This window comes from Podarcis melisellensis (genome assembly GCF_964234715.1).
Source record: "Podarcis melisellensis genome assembly, chromosome: 9".
Lineage (NCBI taxonomy): Eukaryota > Metazoa > Chordata > Lepidosauria > Squamata > Lacertidae > Podarcis > Podarcis melisellensis.
In genome coordinates, this window is record NC_138541.1 from 74,244,244 (window position 1) to 74,261,388 (window position 17,145).

The 17,145-nt window shown below is 43.0% G+C and overlaps 1 protein-coding gene across 5 annotated transcripts in view; it reads right to left on the reverse strand.

Annotated features, from left to right (window-relative positions):
* The window catches only part of JAKMIP1 (janus kinase and microtubule interacting protein 1), an 86,033-nt gene that overhangs the window by 57,263 nt on the left and 11,625 nt on the right, over nt 1–17,145 (reverse strand). For 3 of the 5 annotated variants that reach the window (XM_081925590.1, XM_081925589.1, XM_081925587.1), the window contains exons 1-5: nt 13,164–13,424; nt 5,705–6,199; nt 4,451–4,660; nt 2,925–3,044; nt 570–716 (exon numbers count right to left, since the gene is read on the reverse strand). In XM_081925590.1, the coding sequence (XP_081781716.1) occupies nt 570–716; nt 2,925–3,044; nt 4,451–4,660; nt 5,705–6,199; nt 13,164–13,292 (1,101 nt within the window). In that variant the 5' untranslated portion in view covers nt 13,293–13,424. Of the gene's footprint in view, nt 1–569; nt 717–2,924; nt 3,045–4,450; nt 4,661–5,704; nt 6,200–13,163; nt 13,431–17,145 lie in introns of those variants that run through there. The other 2 variants (XR_014171777.1, XM_081925588.1) reach the window with 2 other exon arrangements.

Consider the following 17,145-nt stretch of genomic DNA (forward strand, 5'->3'; position numbering starts at 1 on the left):
CCCCTGGCGCCAGGCATACATCCGCAGCGTGGGGAGCCCTGCAGGAGTTCCCCGCAGGGCTCCCCACGCTGCAGATAGCAGCCTGCCGCCCGGCGGGCAGAGCGCCCTGAAGCAGAGCGCCCCTCGCGCCGGGCAGACATCGGCCAGCCCCACAAGCTCGGGGGACAGCAGGGAGGCGCAGCGCCGCCATCCCGCTGTTCCTCGACCTGGTTCAGTTTCCCCGACCTGCTTTTGAGGGGGAAATAAAGGAAAAAATTTTTTCCTTTATTTCCCCCCAAAAAACCTAGATGCATCCTATGGGACGAAAAATACGGTATGTCAATGTGCCAATCAAGCAGATTGAATCAAAATCTTAAGTAGGACTTTCCACCTGTAAAAATGTACTAGATAGAGTGAAAACCACTTTATGGAAAAGATTTCTGAGAAAATGGGATATAAAATTTATTAAATAAGTAAATAATATTACTGGCTATAAAAGCAAAAAGGGAGCACAGCACTTTCTGGTTATCCTTCTCACAACTGGCAAAGGAATCATCAGAATCTGTGACCTGAAGATGACAACTGCTTACCATTTCGACATTTTCCCTAGAAAGACGCTTAAGTTTTTCTTCCATTCTTTGTATACTCTGCAGCAAGCTCTCGTTCTTTTTGTTCAGCCTTCTGTTTTTTTCTACAAGCGGCTTCACCTGCACTTCCGTCTCCCGAGACCTCTTCAGCTGCAAAAAATAAGTTGTACTTTTATCTTTTTGTTTTTAAAGCAGATCTGTTCTGCACGGGGTTGCAAGTGGGTAGCTTGTCAACAGAGGCCCAGGTGTCCTCTGGAGCTAAGAAGGCCTTTTACCAGCCTCATCCGGTTTGACAGCTACTGCCATTCCTGGACGAGGATAGCCTGGCCACTGTTGTCCATGCTTGGGCTGGACAGAAATGTGCTCTTCTGTGGGGCTGCCCTGAGGTCTGGTTTGGGAATCTCCAGCTGGTGTAGAATGTGCTCACGTTAGAGTTTAAAGCCCTGAACAACTCAGGTCGCAAATACCTCAAAGACTGCCTGCTTCCCTATGGGGTGCTAAGATCTGCACAGGTGGCCCTCTTGGTAGTTCCTCCACCTTCGGACCCTCAGCAGGTGGCAGTCTGGGAGAGGACATTCAAAGCTGTGGAGCTCCCACCCCACAGAGGTGCTCTTGGCACCGTCATTATACAGCTTCCGGCAAATGCCAAAGATGCACTCCTTTGACATTTGATGTGTATATTTTTAGGACCCAACTTAGTTCTGTAACCGTAAGTTGTTTGTTTTTAATATTGTGTGTTAATGTTGTAACCCAACCTGGGACCTTAAGAACAACATCTCCCTCCCTTACTCGAAACAAAAGAAGTCCCAAATATAGCCTTTATTCATAAGGGAGTTGCTCTGACCCCTTAATCATTTCGGCTGCCTTTTTCTGAACCTTCTCAAGCTCTATAATGTCTTTCTTGAGTTGAGGCAACCAGAGCTGGACACTGTATTCCAAGTGCGGTCTTGCCATATAATGGCATTCTGACATTGGTAGCTCTCCAAGTTCTTCAAGAACTAGTTCCTGCACAGCAGGAGGTTGGATTAGATAACTCTTGGGTGTCCCTTCCAACTCTACAATTCCAGGATTCTATGATTCTGAGGCGGATGACATTTGGGCCTGGTGGTTTGCCCATTTTGTGTCTTGTCACCACTTTTACATCAGCTCCTCAGATTCCCTTTCTGAGACAGATAGCTCAGGCACAGGGATCTGCCGTCCATCTCCCACTGTGAAGAAAAACGCAAACACATTTGACTCTCTCGTCATCCAAAGGTCCACCCACTTCCCTAGCTGATCTCCTGCTTCTAACATATTTAAATAAACTTTGTCGTTCCTCTATTTATTTATTTTTGTAATATGCTCATTAAATTATCTCTCTTTTTTCATCCCTTATCATCTGCTAGAATTTCTTGTACCCAAGTTTCTGTTCTTTTTGCTCTCCTCATTTGGACAAGACTTCCACTTTCTGAAATAAGCCTCCTTGCCTCTAACAGCTCCCTTGCCTTTGCTCATTCCCCCTGCTGGCCTTGGAAGTATCTTTCCTGTTCTGTGGTATGTTCTCTAGCTGAGCTTCTGATATTCTATAATCTTGAACAACTGCTAAACATTTTGGAAAGATGTGTCCCCTTTCTACTTGCTTTTTACCCATACCCTCATTTGGGGAACTTTGCTTTTTTGTTAAAGTCAAATGTGACCTTGGCAAATGTCCACTTACATTTATTTTATTTTATTTATTTACTGAATTTGTTAGTTGCTTGATCTTGCTCAGGGGAACCCAAAGCAACTTACAACCGACCAAACTGACAACAACAACAACAACACAACCCTCCCCACATAAATACATTAAAAGCATCCTGCCCAGTTCTAAAAGATTGTTTAATCAGTCAAAGGCCTAGTTATAGAGAGACATTTTCACCTGGTGCCTAAAGATACATAATGAAGTTGTGAGAAACTGATATTTTAGTGCAGCAGCATCTATGCTTTGGAACCCCCTGCCTATTGACAGGTAGGTACATTCAGTGTACTGTACTCTTTTCTGCACCTGCTTAAAACAGTTTTGTATAGAAAAGCCTATCCAGACACACAGGTGTTGATGATGTATTTTAATTTTAATATCTTTAAATGTTTCCCCATATTTATCCGTGTATAACACGCCCCCTATTTTTTGGGACTCAAAATTAAGAAAATGCACTATGCACTGTGTATAAGACGTCTCCTTATTTTAAATTTCAAAAATTTAGGGGAAAATATAGTCTTATACACAGAAAAATACGGTACGTTGTTTTTAAATGTTTTGTTGATAATTTTAATATTTCTTGTAAACCCCTTGGAGGTTTTACTACAACCAAGCAGCATATAAACATCAAAATTACTTACTAGTTCATTCCTTTCATCTGCTAAAAGTGTATTTCTATCTTCCAGCTTCCGAATTACAGCGCTGAGTTCTGCTATTTTTAGCTGAAATCTCCGCACATCTCGCTCATCCATATGTTGCTCCTTGAAAGTAAAAGGCTACATTACAGCACAAAGCTGGGCACAACTTCATTTTACAGAAAAGTAAAAAAGCACGTGGAATAGATGGAGGAAGGTAGTGTTTTCTCAAACAGTGGGCAGAGACCACCAGCTGGCTTCGGTCTCCTTTGAGGCCGGCCTCAGGGGCACAGACCCCCACCCTCACCCATTTCTGCCCCCCCCAACGGCCATGCTACTTTCTTTTGGCTGCACCTATGGCGACATGAGCAGCAAGTTTTCAGGCCCTGAATAAAAGTGGCAAGAAGGCAGAGGGGTTTGTGGGAAGAGACATGACGGTGAAGGGCCAGAGTGTGCACTTAAATAAATAAATTAGGGTTAATATTTTTTGAAAAAACAGTACTGTAATTAATAGGGAACCAAAAGGAAGGGAAGAAGAGAAGAAAGCTGCTGTAGGAAGAAGCAGTAAAATAACAGATATAATAAAACTGCAAGGCTGTGATCAGGCAGCAATTTGTGTGGCTGCCGGACAGAACAGCACGTAAGCAGTTCAGGAGAGCCACAGAGGAACAGCCAGGGGCAGCTTCCATGCAGCCATCTTGCTCCATTTTCCCTGTGCACCCAAGGCCACCATTTTGTCTGCATCCACATTGGCGGGTGAAGGGGACGGAAGCAACAAAAGAGCAAGATGTTTGCTGGGGAAGTGACCGGGCCTGTTGTCCCTGGTCCTTTGTGGCTCGCCTGGGCCATGGTTTGGCAGAGCTATGCAGGGAAGGGGCAGGGTTGACTGAGCAGGCAGACGAGTGAGCAGACAAGACCGGTGAGGGGGCAAGAAGGAGAACAATAGGTCTGGTGCTAGCCTTTGTGTACTCTCTCTTCTGGGGCTATGACCATACAGAGGCTGGGTTTGCTCTCTGTCCTGAAATCAAAGTTTTGGGGATCACAGCTTGTGTGTCTGAAGTGAGCTAAACCACAAGCCAGGGTTTGAACAATACATTAAGCCACATCACAGCTTACCAAAAGCACAGCAGAATTACAACCAGAGGAGCAAAAATGTAATCTCCTCTCTTAGAGCATTGCTTGTTTGCACTAAGACATGATTTGGCTTGGCGTTGCAAACAAGGGCACTGTCTCAGCTTAAGCCTGCAGTCCCCTCACCACCACCACCACCCGGGCAATACAGAGACAATAAAAATGGACTATGCACAATGGACTTCTGAACTATTGTTTCTAGCAGTAAAGTTCTCTGAAGGATGGAAGCAAAGCTGAATGTTCCATTTTCAAAGTATAATTTAATTTATTTGTATTTTGAAGGTGATAACTCATCCCCCCACTCTGAAAGGAGTTGATTACAATCGATTAGCAGGGAATCTCCACCTTGTTAAAAGAACTTTAACATTCATATGCATGTAAAAAACAGTTAGCTTTCTTACCTGGTTTCCTACAAGTTCCATCATATCTCCCACAGAGGGAGGAAGCTCTTTCTTTGGGCTGGAATGGAACCGCTCTGCTTCTTTGACTTGAACAAGTTGTTCATCCAGGGCCTCTTTCTGGAGCAGCAACTTTTGTGTATGGCCTGCCTGGACACCAAGATCTTTCTCCAAAGCCAAAATCACTCTCTCTTTGCCTCGTATCTCATCCATCTTGAAGAGTTAGAAAGCAACACAATGTGAATTTCTCCAAATACTTCGCATTAAACCGAATGTTATTTTGCCGTACCAACACTTTATGTTAGCCAAATCATGCCAAAGGATAAGTAGTACAGTGGTACCTTGGGATGCGAACAGGATCCGTTCCGGAGCCCCGTTCGCATCCTGAAGCGAATGTAACAAGTGACGGTGCGTCTGCGCGTGTCGTGTTTTGCCGCTTCTACACATGCGTGTGATGTCATTTTGAGCGTCTGCACATGTGCGAGCGGCGAAACCCGGAAGTAACGCGCTCCGTTACTTCCGGGTTGCCGCGGAGCGCAACTTGAACACGCTCAACCCGAAGCACATTCAACCGGAGGTATGACTGTACTGGATTTACAGCCAGGGCTGCTTCTATGAAAGGAATAAACCTAAGTTCTGCTTTTTGTATACAGTGGTACCTCGCAAGACGAAATTAATTTGTTCTGCGAGTTTTTTCGTCTTGTGAATTTTTCATCTTGCGAAGCATGGATTCCCATAGGAATGCATTGAAAAAGAAAAAGGAAACAAACTTGCAAGACGTTTTTGTCTTGCAAAGCAAGCCCATAGGGAAATTCGTCTTGCGAAGCAACTCAAAAAACGAAAAACTCTTTCGTCTTGCGAGTTTTTCGTCTTACGAGGCATTCGTCTTGCGAGGTACCACTGTAATGTGTTCTTTTGACTTACTTAGTATTAGCCAGATATGAGAACAAATGACTTCCTTTCAAAAATCTCATGAACGGCAACGTAAAGCAATTGTGAGCAGACAGCTGCTTTGATTGATGCAAAGTCAGATCTGCTAAGTGTGCCACTCGTCAGAGGAAATAAAAGAGACTTGAATAAGAAATGCCCTCCTTCCCCTGAGAGAGAATTACAATACAGGATTAACATCCATTTATTTAGAAAATAAAGTAGGGGGAAAGCAAGTGACTGTGACATGACACACAATTATACTAGTGGCAATTAAAAATAGTGGAATATTCAACTAGACAGATGCACGGTAATATTGGGTGAACCTACCAGCCTACGGATGTCCCTCTCGCATTCACGCTTTATCCTATTAATTTCGTCTTGATGGGACTGGTAGGCTGTGCGCAGGTCAGCTGCCTTCATCTTATCTGCCTGCATGATATTACTCAAGGCTTCTTCCACCTGTTTTTTCCCTGACTTCAGTTCTAGTATCTCCTGTTGCATCTTTATGCGCTCACCATCAAATGACTTCCGGGCTTCTTCCCTGGCCTCATTGAGCAAGGCAGTTTTCACTTTGTCAGCTGCCCCGTCCCGCAGGACATTCACCGTGGACTGCAATCGCTGGATCTCACTGTCTTTTATTTTCACCATGCGAGCCACTTCTTGTTCGTGTTGCCGAATGAGTACCTCTCTGAGAGCCTGGAGTTCCTTCATTTTCTCTTCATGGAGTTTAGCCTTGAGTTCAGATATGTAGGCTGTGTGTTTGTGCTGTTCCTGTTCTCGTTCTTGTTTTGCTTCCTGGAGCTTCTCTCTCAGTTTACTCACCTGAAACACCACCAAAAAACAAAAGCAGCCCATTAGCATGACTGTGTAGAACTGGAGGAATGTTTGGGAAGCAAACGAAACATGAGGTAGATATCTAAAGTCTTTCTGAACGTAGGACTTCTAAACTTGGGCTACGGACAAAATACTGATTGGAATCCACAGCAGGCCTTTGTGTGATCCCACGACAAAAACTCTGTATTTCAAAACTCAGAGTCTTGTCTCTCTCTCTCTCTCTCTCTCACACACACACACACGGGTATTACAATATTTTTACACACTACTTTTCAGTCAAAATGCCCTCAAAGCAGCATTCAGTAAGACATATAAAATACATTGATAATACTAACAGATCACCTTTCCATTGTTTAAGTTGGCAGGTTTTTTTAATTAATTACATGAAGGCCTAATTTCCACAAGTGGTACTCTTATATAGGAAAGCACCACCCAAGACTTCTGCCTGGCTTGGTGGTCTGTAGTATACTCCTACAATGGCACCACTATTTTCCTCTTCTTTTAATTTGACCTAGATGTTCAAACTCATGGATTTCTTTGCATGTGTATTCATCCTTTAACTCTCCTAACTTCCTGTTTAGTCTATTTCTGCTCCATCCCTGTGATATATGGAGGTGAGAGCTGGACCATAAAGAAAGCTGATCGCTGAAGAATGGATGCTTTTGAATTATGGTGCTGGAGGAGACTCTTGAGAGTCCCATGGACTGCAAGAAGATCAAACCTCTCCATTCTGAAGGCTATCAGCCCTGAGTGCTCACTGGAAGGACAGGTCCTGAAGCTGAGGCTCCAATACTTTGGCCACCTCATGAGAAGAGAAGACTCCCTGGAAAAGACCCTGATGTTGGGAAAGATGGAGGGCACAAGGAGAAGGGGACAACAGAGGACAAGATGGCTGGACAGTGTTCTCGAAGCTGCTAACTTGAATTTGACCAAACTGCGGGAGGCAGTGGAAGACACGAGTGCCTGGCATACTCTGGTCCATGGGGTCATGAAGAGTCGGACATGACTAAACAACTAAACAACAACAAGCTCCATCCCTGTTACTCCAGTAGTGGGCCTTATCCTCACAGGCAATGTCTATTAGTTCATATTTGCCTTTCTGCATTAAGGTTTCAAGTTCATCCTAATCTTCTTTATTCCAATGTGACACCAATGGATACACATACACCTGCAAAGGTGTTCTCTGGCTCCCACACGGTCCCTTCCCCTCAATGAAATTAGTAATAATAATAATAATAATAATAATAATAATAATAATAATAATAATAATTTATTTGTACCCCACCCATCTGGCTGGGTTTCCCCAGCCACTCTGGGCGGCTTTCACAGAAACCAAAAATACACTAAAATATCACACATTAAAAACTTCCCTGAACAGGGCTGAAATTAGGCTTGAAACACGTGTCTTATTGTAGTCAATAGAAGAGCTTGTGGTCCATGACAGGTTGCAGTATAGGGGAAGTGGCCATGACAGTTTCTCCAGTTCAGAAATGCGCCCACAGGACAGGCAAAGCTGGTGACCCTGGCTCTGGCACAGAGACACTTGAAAGCATTTAATGAGTTTTATACCCCAAGTACTCCCTTAGCGGATGAGGTTGTGCACTGAGACTAGGGGAAGCGGGGAAAATAGGCTGTAGTGCAGTTCGGCTTTCCCTTTTCCCTCTCCTTAGCAGTGGAAACAGTAGTGCTTCTTTCTGCAGCCCCTGTCTGGCAGTTGTACCCAGCAGCCCCCGTGGAATAATGCTATGTCTTTGTGCAGCATTGTCCTTGGGTGGTTTAGGACAAATGTGGCTACTGCTGCCGCTGCCGCCACCACTTTAAAAAAGGAAGCTGTCAATGAAGAAATGCAAAAGGACTTTTGAAACTGCTAGCAATTTTGGCCAAAGATTTAGCATGAACTGAAGGTATATACGATAATATCAAGACATACAGCAGGCATAGGCAAACTCGGCCCTCCAGATGTTTTGGGACTACAACTCCCATCATCCCTGACCACTGGTCCTGTTAGCTTATATACCTTATGTCTGACATACAGTATCCACATACATATAAGCAAAGCACAGTGCCGGAATTACAAACTCTTTTCCTATTATTAGTTGTTAATAATAGTTAAGGTGATGAGTGTGGAGGTTGCCTTAGCTCAGCAGATGTTGCAAAGAAATTAGATAGTAGGGTAGCTAATAGGAAGGCAGTTGAATGATAGCCAGGGCTGGAGGAAGGGTGGGGATTGCAGTGAGGTGTTCAGAAAAGGAGATTACAGAATACAAGAAATACATTTAGGCATTTCGGAATCCGCTGGGTCATAAAATTTACTCAAGTGAGATCCTAAAAATGAAATAAAAATTCAGTCCTACTGCTCCACTACTTTCTTCATCATTATTAGCTCTTTAATAAATAGGAAGAGGATTTAAACACAAACATTCAAAGGCCTCCTGATTGAGTAAGATTACTGATGGGCCCATACTACCTTCAGCAAAGTAAGGCAATCTCATTACAGTCATCCTTGCATAAGCTTTTCACTTGTAAGCTCATTGCAAATACAAGAACTTATCCTCACCAGTTTAGTGCTACTGCAAAGGCTACTCCCTTCTGCAGAATGGAACAAGCACAGCAATTAAAAGCAAACCAATGAAATCCCAGCTGGAAGTGTTTTATTTTTGTGAATACTCCTAAACATTCAGTCCCAAAAGGTGTACTGAAGGGGAAACAGTGATTCAACTCAATAACATCGCTACTTCCAAATGTGGGACAAACATGAATTTGCCTTTCAGTTACATCCCATCACTTTGTACCAGATCTTCTTCAGAATGACTGGACTGAGGACTCATTGAGGATTTAAGTGCATTGCATGGACCAAGTAGGTATAGTCCTCAATTGTCAATTCATTTATTTACCAGAGTTTCCTGTGTACAAAGAGTCTGTTAACTAGCACATAGTGGAGATAACTAGCAAGGATTTGCATTAGGGGTGAAGCTCTTCAGTCCAAGGGCCACAGTACCCCAGCAAAAAGCTGTCAGGATTCCCAGTCCAGTAGTGGACAGGGCTAGATTCATGCAGTTTCCCAGGGAAAGAGGTGCATTTTTCATTCTTATTTTGTTTTATGCATATGCAAAGAGCTTGCTAGATGAAAACAAAGGCCCATCTTGTCTTGGTGTAGAGACATGCCAGGTTGAACAGACCCCGGCTGCTCCTTGAATGGATATACACGGTTCAATTCAGTTTTACAGATCAAAAAATCAATTCCATGTTGCTTTTTTAAAGTCCTGGTGCCACCTTGACTACAAAGGTTTTGCTTTGCTCTCCTGATTTTCCCAGGATTGGGGAACTCTAAATTCAGTCATCAAAAGAAGTAGAATGGGATGCTCAGAAATCTTGGACTCAATCACCCTCAAACTCACCATAAGGCTCAGTTTGGACAAGCCCTATGTTTAGGGGAAGATACAAACAAAACAGCACATTTTCAAATCTATTTGAAAGTCCCTAAAACTAAGGAAGTAGAACTATTTTAGAAAAATGCCTGTGTAAATCAGAACATACACACCCACAATGAAAGATAGCCTGGGCTGTGTAGTGAAATAGCAACACAGCATGTGAATCAGAAAATCAGAGGCACTTTTCCAGATAGCATCATCATGAGAACTGTTGTTGACCATATCTGTGCTCTCTTGCTCACACAATTGTTTCATCTGGTTGGAATGATAAAAGCCCTTGTTTTTTCATTACAGGCACAGATACAAACCTAAAGCTTGTTGCAAGATTCCACTTCCCCTCTGGTAGGGATGGGAAGAAGGGTTTTGAATTATCCACTTCTGTTTTAGACTAGGTTAAGGTAAGAGCTATGCTTGACTCCAAACTGCAGTTAGCCTTGCCTTAGCTGAAACAAACTAAATATAGTTACTGTATTTTGGGTGTATAACACCCCCCCCCAATGTATAAGATGGACCCTATTTTTGGGACTCTAAATTAAGGAAATGGGAGGAGATTGCCCAGAGTTGTTAAGCTTTTTTTTGGGGGGGGGGGGAATTGCCTAGTTGTTGAGCTCACCCGTCTGACTACCACTGCCAGTCGCACGTCTCGCCAAAGCCACCAAAGCCATCTGTCGGCAACTGCCAATCGACTGCCCAATTACTGCTGTAGAGCCAATAGACAGCCGGCCGTGCCACAGCCACCAATCACCCGCACAATCGCCACTGACAATCTCCTGCTCGTGGCCGCCAACAATCGCCCGTCCCCCCTCTGCACTATCCGTGTGTAAGACAACTCCCAATTTTTAACATTTATTTCTAATAAAATAACATCATTTTATACACTGAAAAATACGGTATTCTCAACTAAGGTTCCATTCAGACACAATGCTAAACTCTGGGTAACTAAGCCACAACCCTCACAGCAAAGGGAGAGGGGCAGCCCATAACCCCAAGTCTTCTACATGCAACAATAAACCTTTGTTTATCATTACATCCCAAATGGGTTATTATGTTTGTCCGTAAGCGTGAACACCATGCAATATTTACACGGACAAAAGATGTATTGTGTGAACCAGCCTCAAGAAGTTGGCAATTTCCCTGTCCAATTGCGTTAAGTTTCCCACAATTACTCATTATGCATACCAGAGAAAGAGAGGGGAACAGCATAACTAAAGAATAGTAACTATAATCACTTCCCAATTTTGCTGACTAACAAGGAACACTGGAGAAATTTGGCAGCTGGTTACTTGCATAGCCATCTAGCAAGGACAATGAGCAAAAATTCAAAGCAGCTCCAAAACATGGCAGCAAGCAAAAGCTACTGGATTATTAGAAACTGACCATTTCCATGCCCAACATTACACCTTACTTCTGTAAACTGATATCCCTATGCTAATGTACAATCTAGAGACAAAGGTACTTAATATTGGTGGGAGGGCCTGGAAGCAAAGCCTAGCCTGGCATCTGAAGTCAGTGAACAGTGTGGTCCTTAAAAGCATTATTTGCTCATTCAATGGTGATGCAGGATGGCACCGCAGCAGAAAACTCCACCCCAACCTTCTCACACTCGTTAAAACACCTGTAGAGAGCACACACATTTACAGTTGAACGTATAGAGGGCTCTCTGTGTCATCAGAAATCTTGGCAGAGCCTCCTGCACACACTCAATGAACATCTGTTAAGGGGAAACTAAAACACTAAAATAGTTACAAAGCCATCACTTATATATAAAATTGGCTAAACACACATCATTAATAAATCTCAGCTTTCTGTATATGTACATACGTGCCTAAACAGCACAGGAAGTTTACTGTATATTGCTTTTTAGCTTTATGCACCAACATTATCTTCTTTGACTTACTGAAGTGTGAAGAAACATTCAGTGGCATACATGTGCAATAACAGCTCTTATTTTCTAAGCTTTGTTGACTAGGCAAATATGACAGCAATTCCAGTCCTACAGGGCCTGTGCAATAGCAAACCATGGTTTGATGTGACACGAATGAGTGTTCTCAACTCTCCTTGCACTCACAGATTCCCTTCCCAGCTTCCTAACTCTTGTCAAACCTTAGTTTGGTTGTATCTAAGTAAAACTGCTTAATAGGCACCTGTCGCCCATGTACAAGAGAGATCACTTACAGAACAAACCCACTCTTAAGAAAATCTAGCAAGCAAAACAATTACTGTTAAAAAGGAAACCATGTTGAGATAAACCAGATATTTAAACAAACCCTTAGCTACCAACTTGCAAAACCCTGACTAAAAGAGGGTGATAAAATTCTCTTAAGCAAGTGGCTTATTATTTTGTTATATGCAATACAAATGTTATACTGCCTAATCAAAATACCTGAACTGTGGACGCCTAAAGATTTCACAATATAGTGTACATGTTTTGAATTTATATTGGGATAATATACAACTAATATCTTATTGCAGAACACTTCAGAGAATGCTTCTGTAAACAGAAATGTTTTAAGTAGTCATCTAAAACTCATCTTTCTGACAGCTGCAGCAAGTCTTCTTTTTCTGCTGTAAAGGTGAAATACTTATTTCTCAAAAAGCAAGGAGGAAAGGGCAGGATAATTATAGCAAGGAGCTTTTTCTGAAAGTTTATTGCTAAATAATTAAAGCCCCTAAATCTAGACATGTATAATCTAATAGGTCATGTGAGCAAGCACTTGAAAAGGTTTTTGGCATTCTGAATATATATTCTGAATATATATCTATTTCTTGCAAGACTCTCCAATTTAGCGAACCCGAGCTGAACAAAAAAATAAGACTCAGCATTTTACACAGATCTTCCTGAGTTTGAGTAAAGCTGATACAACAGGGTCTTAAGAGTTTCTGAAGTGAATAATCCACGGCTTAAATGCAGAAGCCATTGAAGTGTATGAAGTTTTATGTGCATAAAGATAAAGGTACCCCGACTGTTAGGTCTAGTCACAGCTTCCGAGTCATATGACCAGCATGACTAAGCCGCTTCTGGTGAACCAGAGCAGCGCACAGAAACGCTGTTTACCTTCCCACTGGAGCGGTACCTATTTATCTACTTGCACTTTGACGTGCTTTCGAACTGCTAGGTTGGCAGGAGCAGGGACTGAACAACGGGAGCTCATCCCGTCGCGGGGATTCAATACACCAAATCTCTCACATAAAGTAACAAGGCAGAAAGAGCTGCATCCTGGGATCTTTAAAATTATCATTCAAAAATATTATCTATTTGGATAACACCAACAAGCAAAGTAGTTTCATCTGGCTGTTGGTGAAACAGTGACACCAACACCTCCGTTGCAGAAAAAATTATACACACCTTTTTATTCTAAAGCACTGAAATCGAGGGAGCTTTCCAGAAAGGAGAAGCTATGAAAACACTGTATGCAAGTTTGATGAGTGTTTCATTTCTTTAAATCCCTTAAGACCTGATGGTGTGAGATCTGCTCATTGCTCAGCTGGACATACCTCCACATAGCATTAAGCTTACATACCTTGCCTTTTTCCTGCTGATATTCAATCTGAATGTTTGTCAATTTCATCCGCAATTCCTCATTCGCTGCTGCTTGGACAGCTTCAGTCTCCATGTCCTTTTCTGCCTTTGTGCGGTTTTTCTTCGACATGGCTTCAACTACGTATTCTTATATTGGCAATATATCAACTGCCAAGCAGCTCTGAACATCGAATGTTAAGACGTCAAGCAGCAGTCAGTGCCATCCCATGTAGAACCCACCGCTGTCATAGTCACTATCCTCAATATTCTAAAGCACAAAATAAAAAGGGAAATGAAAGTTAACTATTTGATCAAAGTAGAAATATTAAAAAAATAAAAAAATTGTCCAGTAGCACCTTAGAGACCAACTAAGTTTAGTCTTGGTATGAGCTTTTGTGTGCATGCACACTTCTTCAGATACATTTCAGATATATTTCTACTGCATCAGACCAATACGGCTACCTACCTGAATCTATTTGATCAAAGAAAGCCTTAAACAAACATAATGCTGTCCAAGATTATTGTGTTTCATTCCCATTTATTGCAGGAGAACATATACCATAACATGAACATAACATCTCTGCAGGATCTGACTAAAGGCATTTTCAATTAAACTAATGAGATTTAAGAAGTTTAATGTGGCTAAATCATACCCCATGTATCAATATGCCAACATTTTCACGTCAACTGGGAAGTAACATGCACCCTGTTTGGTTACAGTAAAAGCCTGCAATTTAAAAAAAGGTTCACTGAATTAATTGAAATTAATTAGACCAAATCTACAGGAAAAATCTCAACAGTGTGTGAAAATTCTGCAAATCTGGGATGCTGCCCAGGGCCAAGCTAGCACTTACAGTAAATATGCTTATAGATTAGCAGTGGCTGGAGAGCAAATCATCTGATTTAGAGTCTTTCAGAGTACAGTACTACCTGACTTGTCAGACAGCAATTTGAGGGCTATTTTGTCACCTAATGTTGTCTTATACAGTGGTGCCTCGCAAGACGAAAAGAATCCGTTCCGCGAGTCTCTTCGTCTTGTGGTTTTTTCGTCTTGTGAAGCAAGCCCATTAGCGGCTTAGCGCTATTAGCGGCTTAGCGGATCAGCTGTTAAGCGGCTTAGCAAATCAGCTACTAAGCGGCTTAGCGGATCAGCTGATAAGCGGCTTAGCGGATCAGCTGATAAGCGGCTTAGCAGCTTGGGAAAAAGGGGGGGAACCCCCGCAGGAACTCGCAAGACATTTTCGTCTTGCGAAGCAAGCCCATAGGAAATTCGTTTTGCGAAGCACCTCCAAAACGGAAAACCCTTTCGTCTAGCGGGTTTTCCGTCTTGTGAGACATTCGTCTTGCGGGGCACCACTGTACAATGTTGATTACTACATCAAGCAGCATCATGGAAATACTCTTTGCATTTGGGTTTTTAATTGGTACAGTTAGAAATTCAGCCTAGTGCAATGCAATAAAGGCAAAAGTTACAGAGAAGCTGATCAGTGCTATCCCATCATATTAAGCACCACATAATTGTCACCTTTTCCAAAGATCTTATGCAGGCCAATGAAGGCACTCAAACCCAAGAAGTTAAGACAGCTGCAGTCACAAAGCATAGAGCACTTTTCACAGAGCCAAATTACACGTTTCACTACAACCGCCTGGCTTAACCCTTGCCCTGCTGTCATGGACTTGAAAAGGGAAGCCATTCTTGAACCTTTTCATGGGGTTCTTGGGGGAGGCGTGTAAATCATCTGTTTCAATTTATCATAATAAAAATCACTGCAGAATTAATAGGTTTTTTGCTTAACTGTTGACTCATGTTAAGCTTGTAGTCCACCAAGACCCCCTAGATCCTTTTCACAAGCACTGCTGTCAAGCCAGGTTCCCAATCCTCTATTTGGGCATCTGGGGGAACTGCACCTGTTGTTCTGCATGACAGACAGCAGTTTTCAGAAGCACAGGGACCCTGTTGGGACAAGAACATGGTTTTGCTTTCATAGCTCACTCCATCACTAACACTCTTTAGCTAAAGCTTTCACTCTACTACAGCTCTCATCTCCGTATGAAGTGCGATTAGCAAAAAGGGTTGCCTTGATACACACCTCAGCTGCTTCCACTATGGAGGTTAAAACGAGAAAACTACATCCACCTGGGTCAAGGTTGGCTCTTTTTAATTTAATAATAATAATAACAATAATATACCCCACCCACCTGGCTGGGTTTCCCTCAGCCTCTTTAGCTGTCGCTGGCAAATGAGTAGACTCCTTACACACAAAGTCCCCTCATTTACCTCTGGTGTGATAAATCATAAGGCAGAAACACAGTCATGGCTTTTATTGTATTCATATAGATTTTGAACACCTATTGTTTTGGCAAGGTGTTATATTTGATCTAGGGGAGTATTGTCCATGTGTGCAGAAGGGATGCGGGTGGCGCTGTGGGTTAAACCACAGAGCCTAGAACTTGCCAATCAGAAGGTCGGCGGTTCAAATCCCCATGACGGGGTGAGCTCCCGTTGCTCGGTCCCTGCTCTTGCCAACCTAGCAGTTCGAAAGAACGTCAAAGTGCAAGTAGATAAATAGGTACCACTCCGGCGGGAAGGTAAACGGCGTTTCCATGCGCTGCTCTGGTTTGCCAGAAGCGGCTTAGTCATGCTGCCCACATGACCCAGAAGCTGTACACCGGCTCCCTCGGCCAATAAAGAGAGATGAGCGCCGCAACCCCAGAGTCGATCATGACTGGACCTAATGGTCGGGGTCCCTTTACCTTTTTATGTGTGCAGAGGAGCTTAGTGAAATATAGGGCTCCGTTTCCTAGCAGACAGCGCAACAGGCAGTCAAACACACCTGATTCCTCCTTCCTCAAGTTGTTAGGTGTGGATTGTTGGATGAGGGGTCTATCTCACAGTTCCCATTCATCAACGTTTGGGGTCACTAGCGTCGTGCCCTTATAGCACCTGAAGACTTTCTGAGTCCTGCCTCCCACAAAATATGGCAAAGGTCATTATCCAACGTACACACCCACCCAAAAAAAGTACGTAGAGCTGAAAGAGTGATGCTCTCTGCAACTTCCTCTTTCACCTCTATGCATTTTTCAAAATTCAGACCGGCACTTTGGCAGCTGAAGAAAAGGTAGAATGGCTGAGAGACTAGGAGGGAAAGGGGAGCAATCTGAGAAGAGAGAGGAAAGTACAGTGTGGGAGGGGTAGGAGATACAGAAAATAAAAGGTCCTATTGAAATGACATTATTTTTCCCTAAAGGGCCTTCTCTCACTCCCCGCACCAACCATTAAATTACAGATCACATCTGTCTCCACTGACTGAACCATGTGTTTGCCATCACTGCCATGATACAAAAAATAAAAAATAATGGATCTGAGGCACAGATCCAGACAGATCATTATAGTTTCTACAAGTAATCCAGAGAAAAACATCATCAATTTTGTGTCTATGAATGTGTTCTGTGATTTGTTGGTTTTCATATCATCCTAAGTGAAAATCATGATGGTAAATAGACTCATAGAACTATGGAAGGGATCCTGGGAGTCATCTAGTCCAACCCCCGGCAATGCAGGAATCTCAACACAGCCTCCCATCCAATTTTAAATCATACTGGACCCTGCTTAGCTTTGCAAATGTGCTAGCAGTTTTGCTGGATCAATATTTTCTGCACTGTTGACAAGCACTAGATCTGTAGATCATTAACACAGATTTATGGAAGGCATGGATACTTGACATCATGTGCAAGGTACTCTGAAATCCTGAAGTTGGGATTTAAAACAGCTTGCCAGGTGTTGCTAAAACAGGAACTCCTCCTCCCCAACTCTAGTCTGCCCTGATGCTGCCCTGAGTACTCCACTCTGCTCACCCACCCAGGTCTGAGTGATACAGACCAGATTGGCCTCCTCATCCACAATCAGATCATGGATGAGGGAAGCTGACCTGGCATTCAACAGCAGCCACAGACCTAAGGGCTGGCTGACAGGACAACCACAA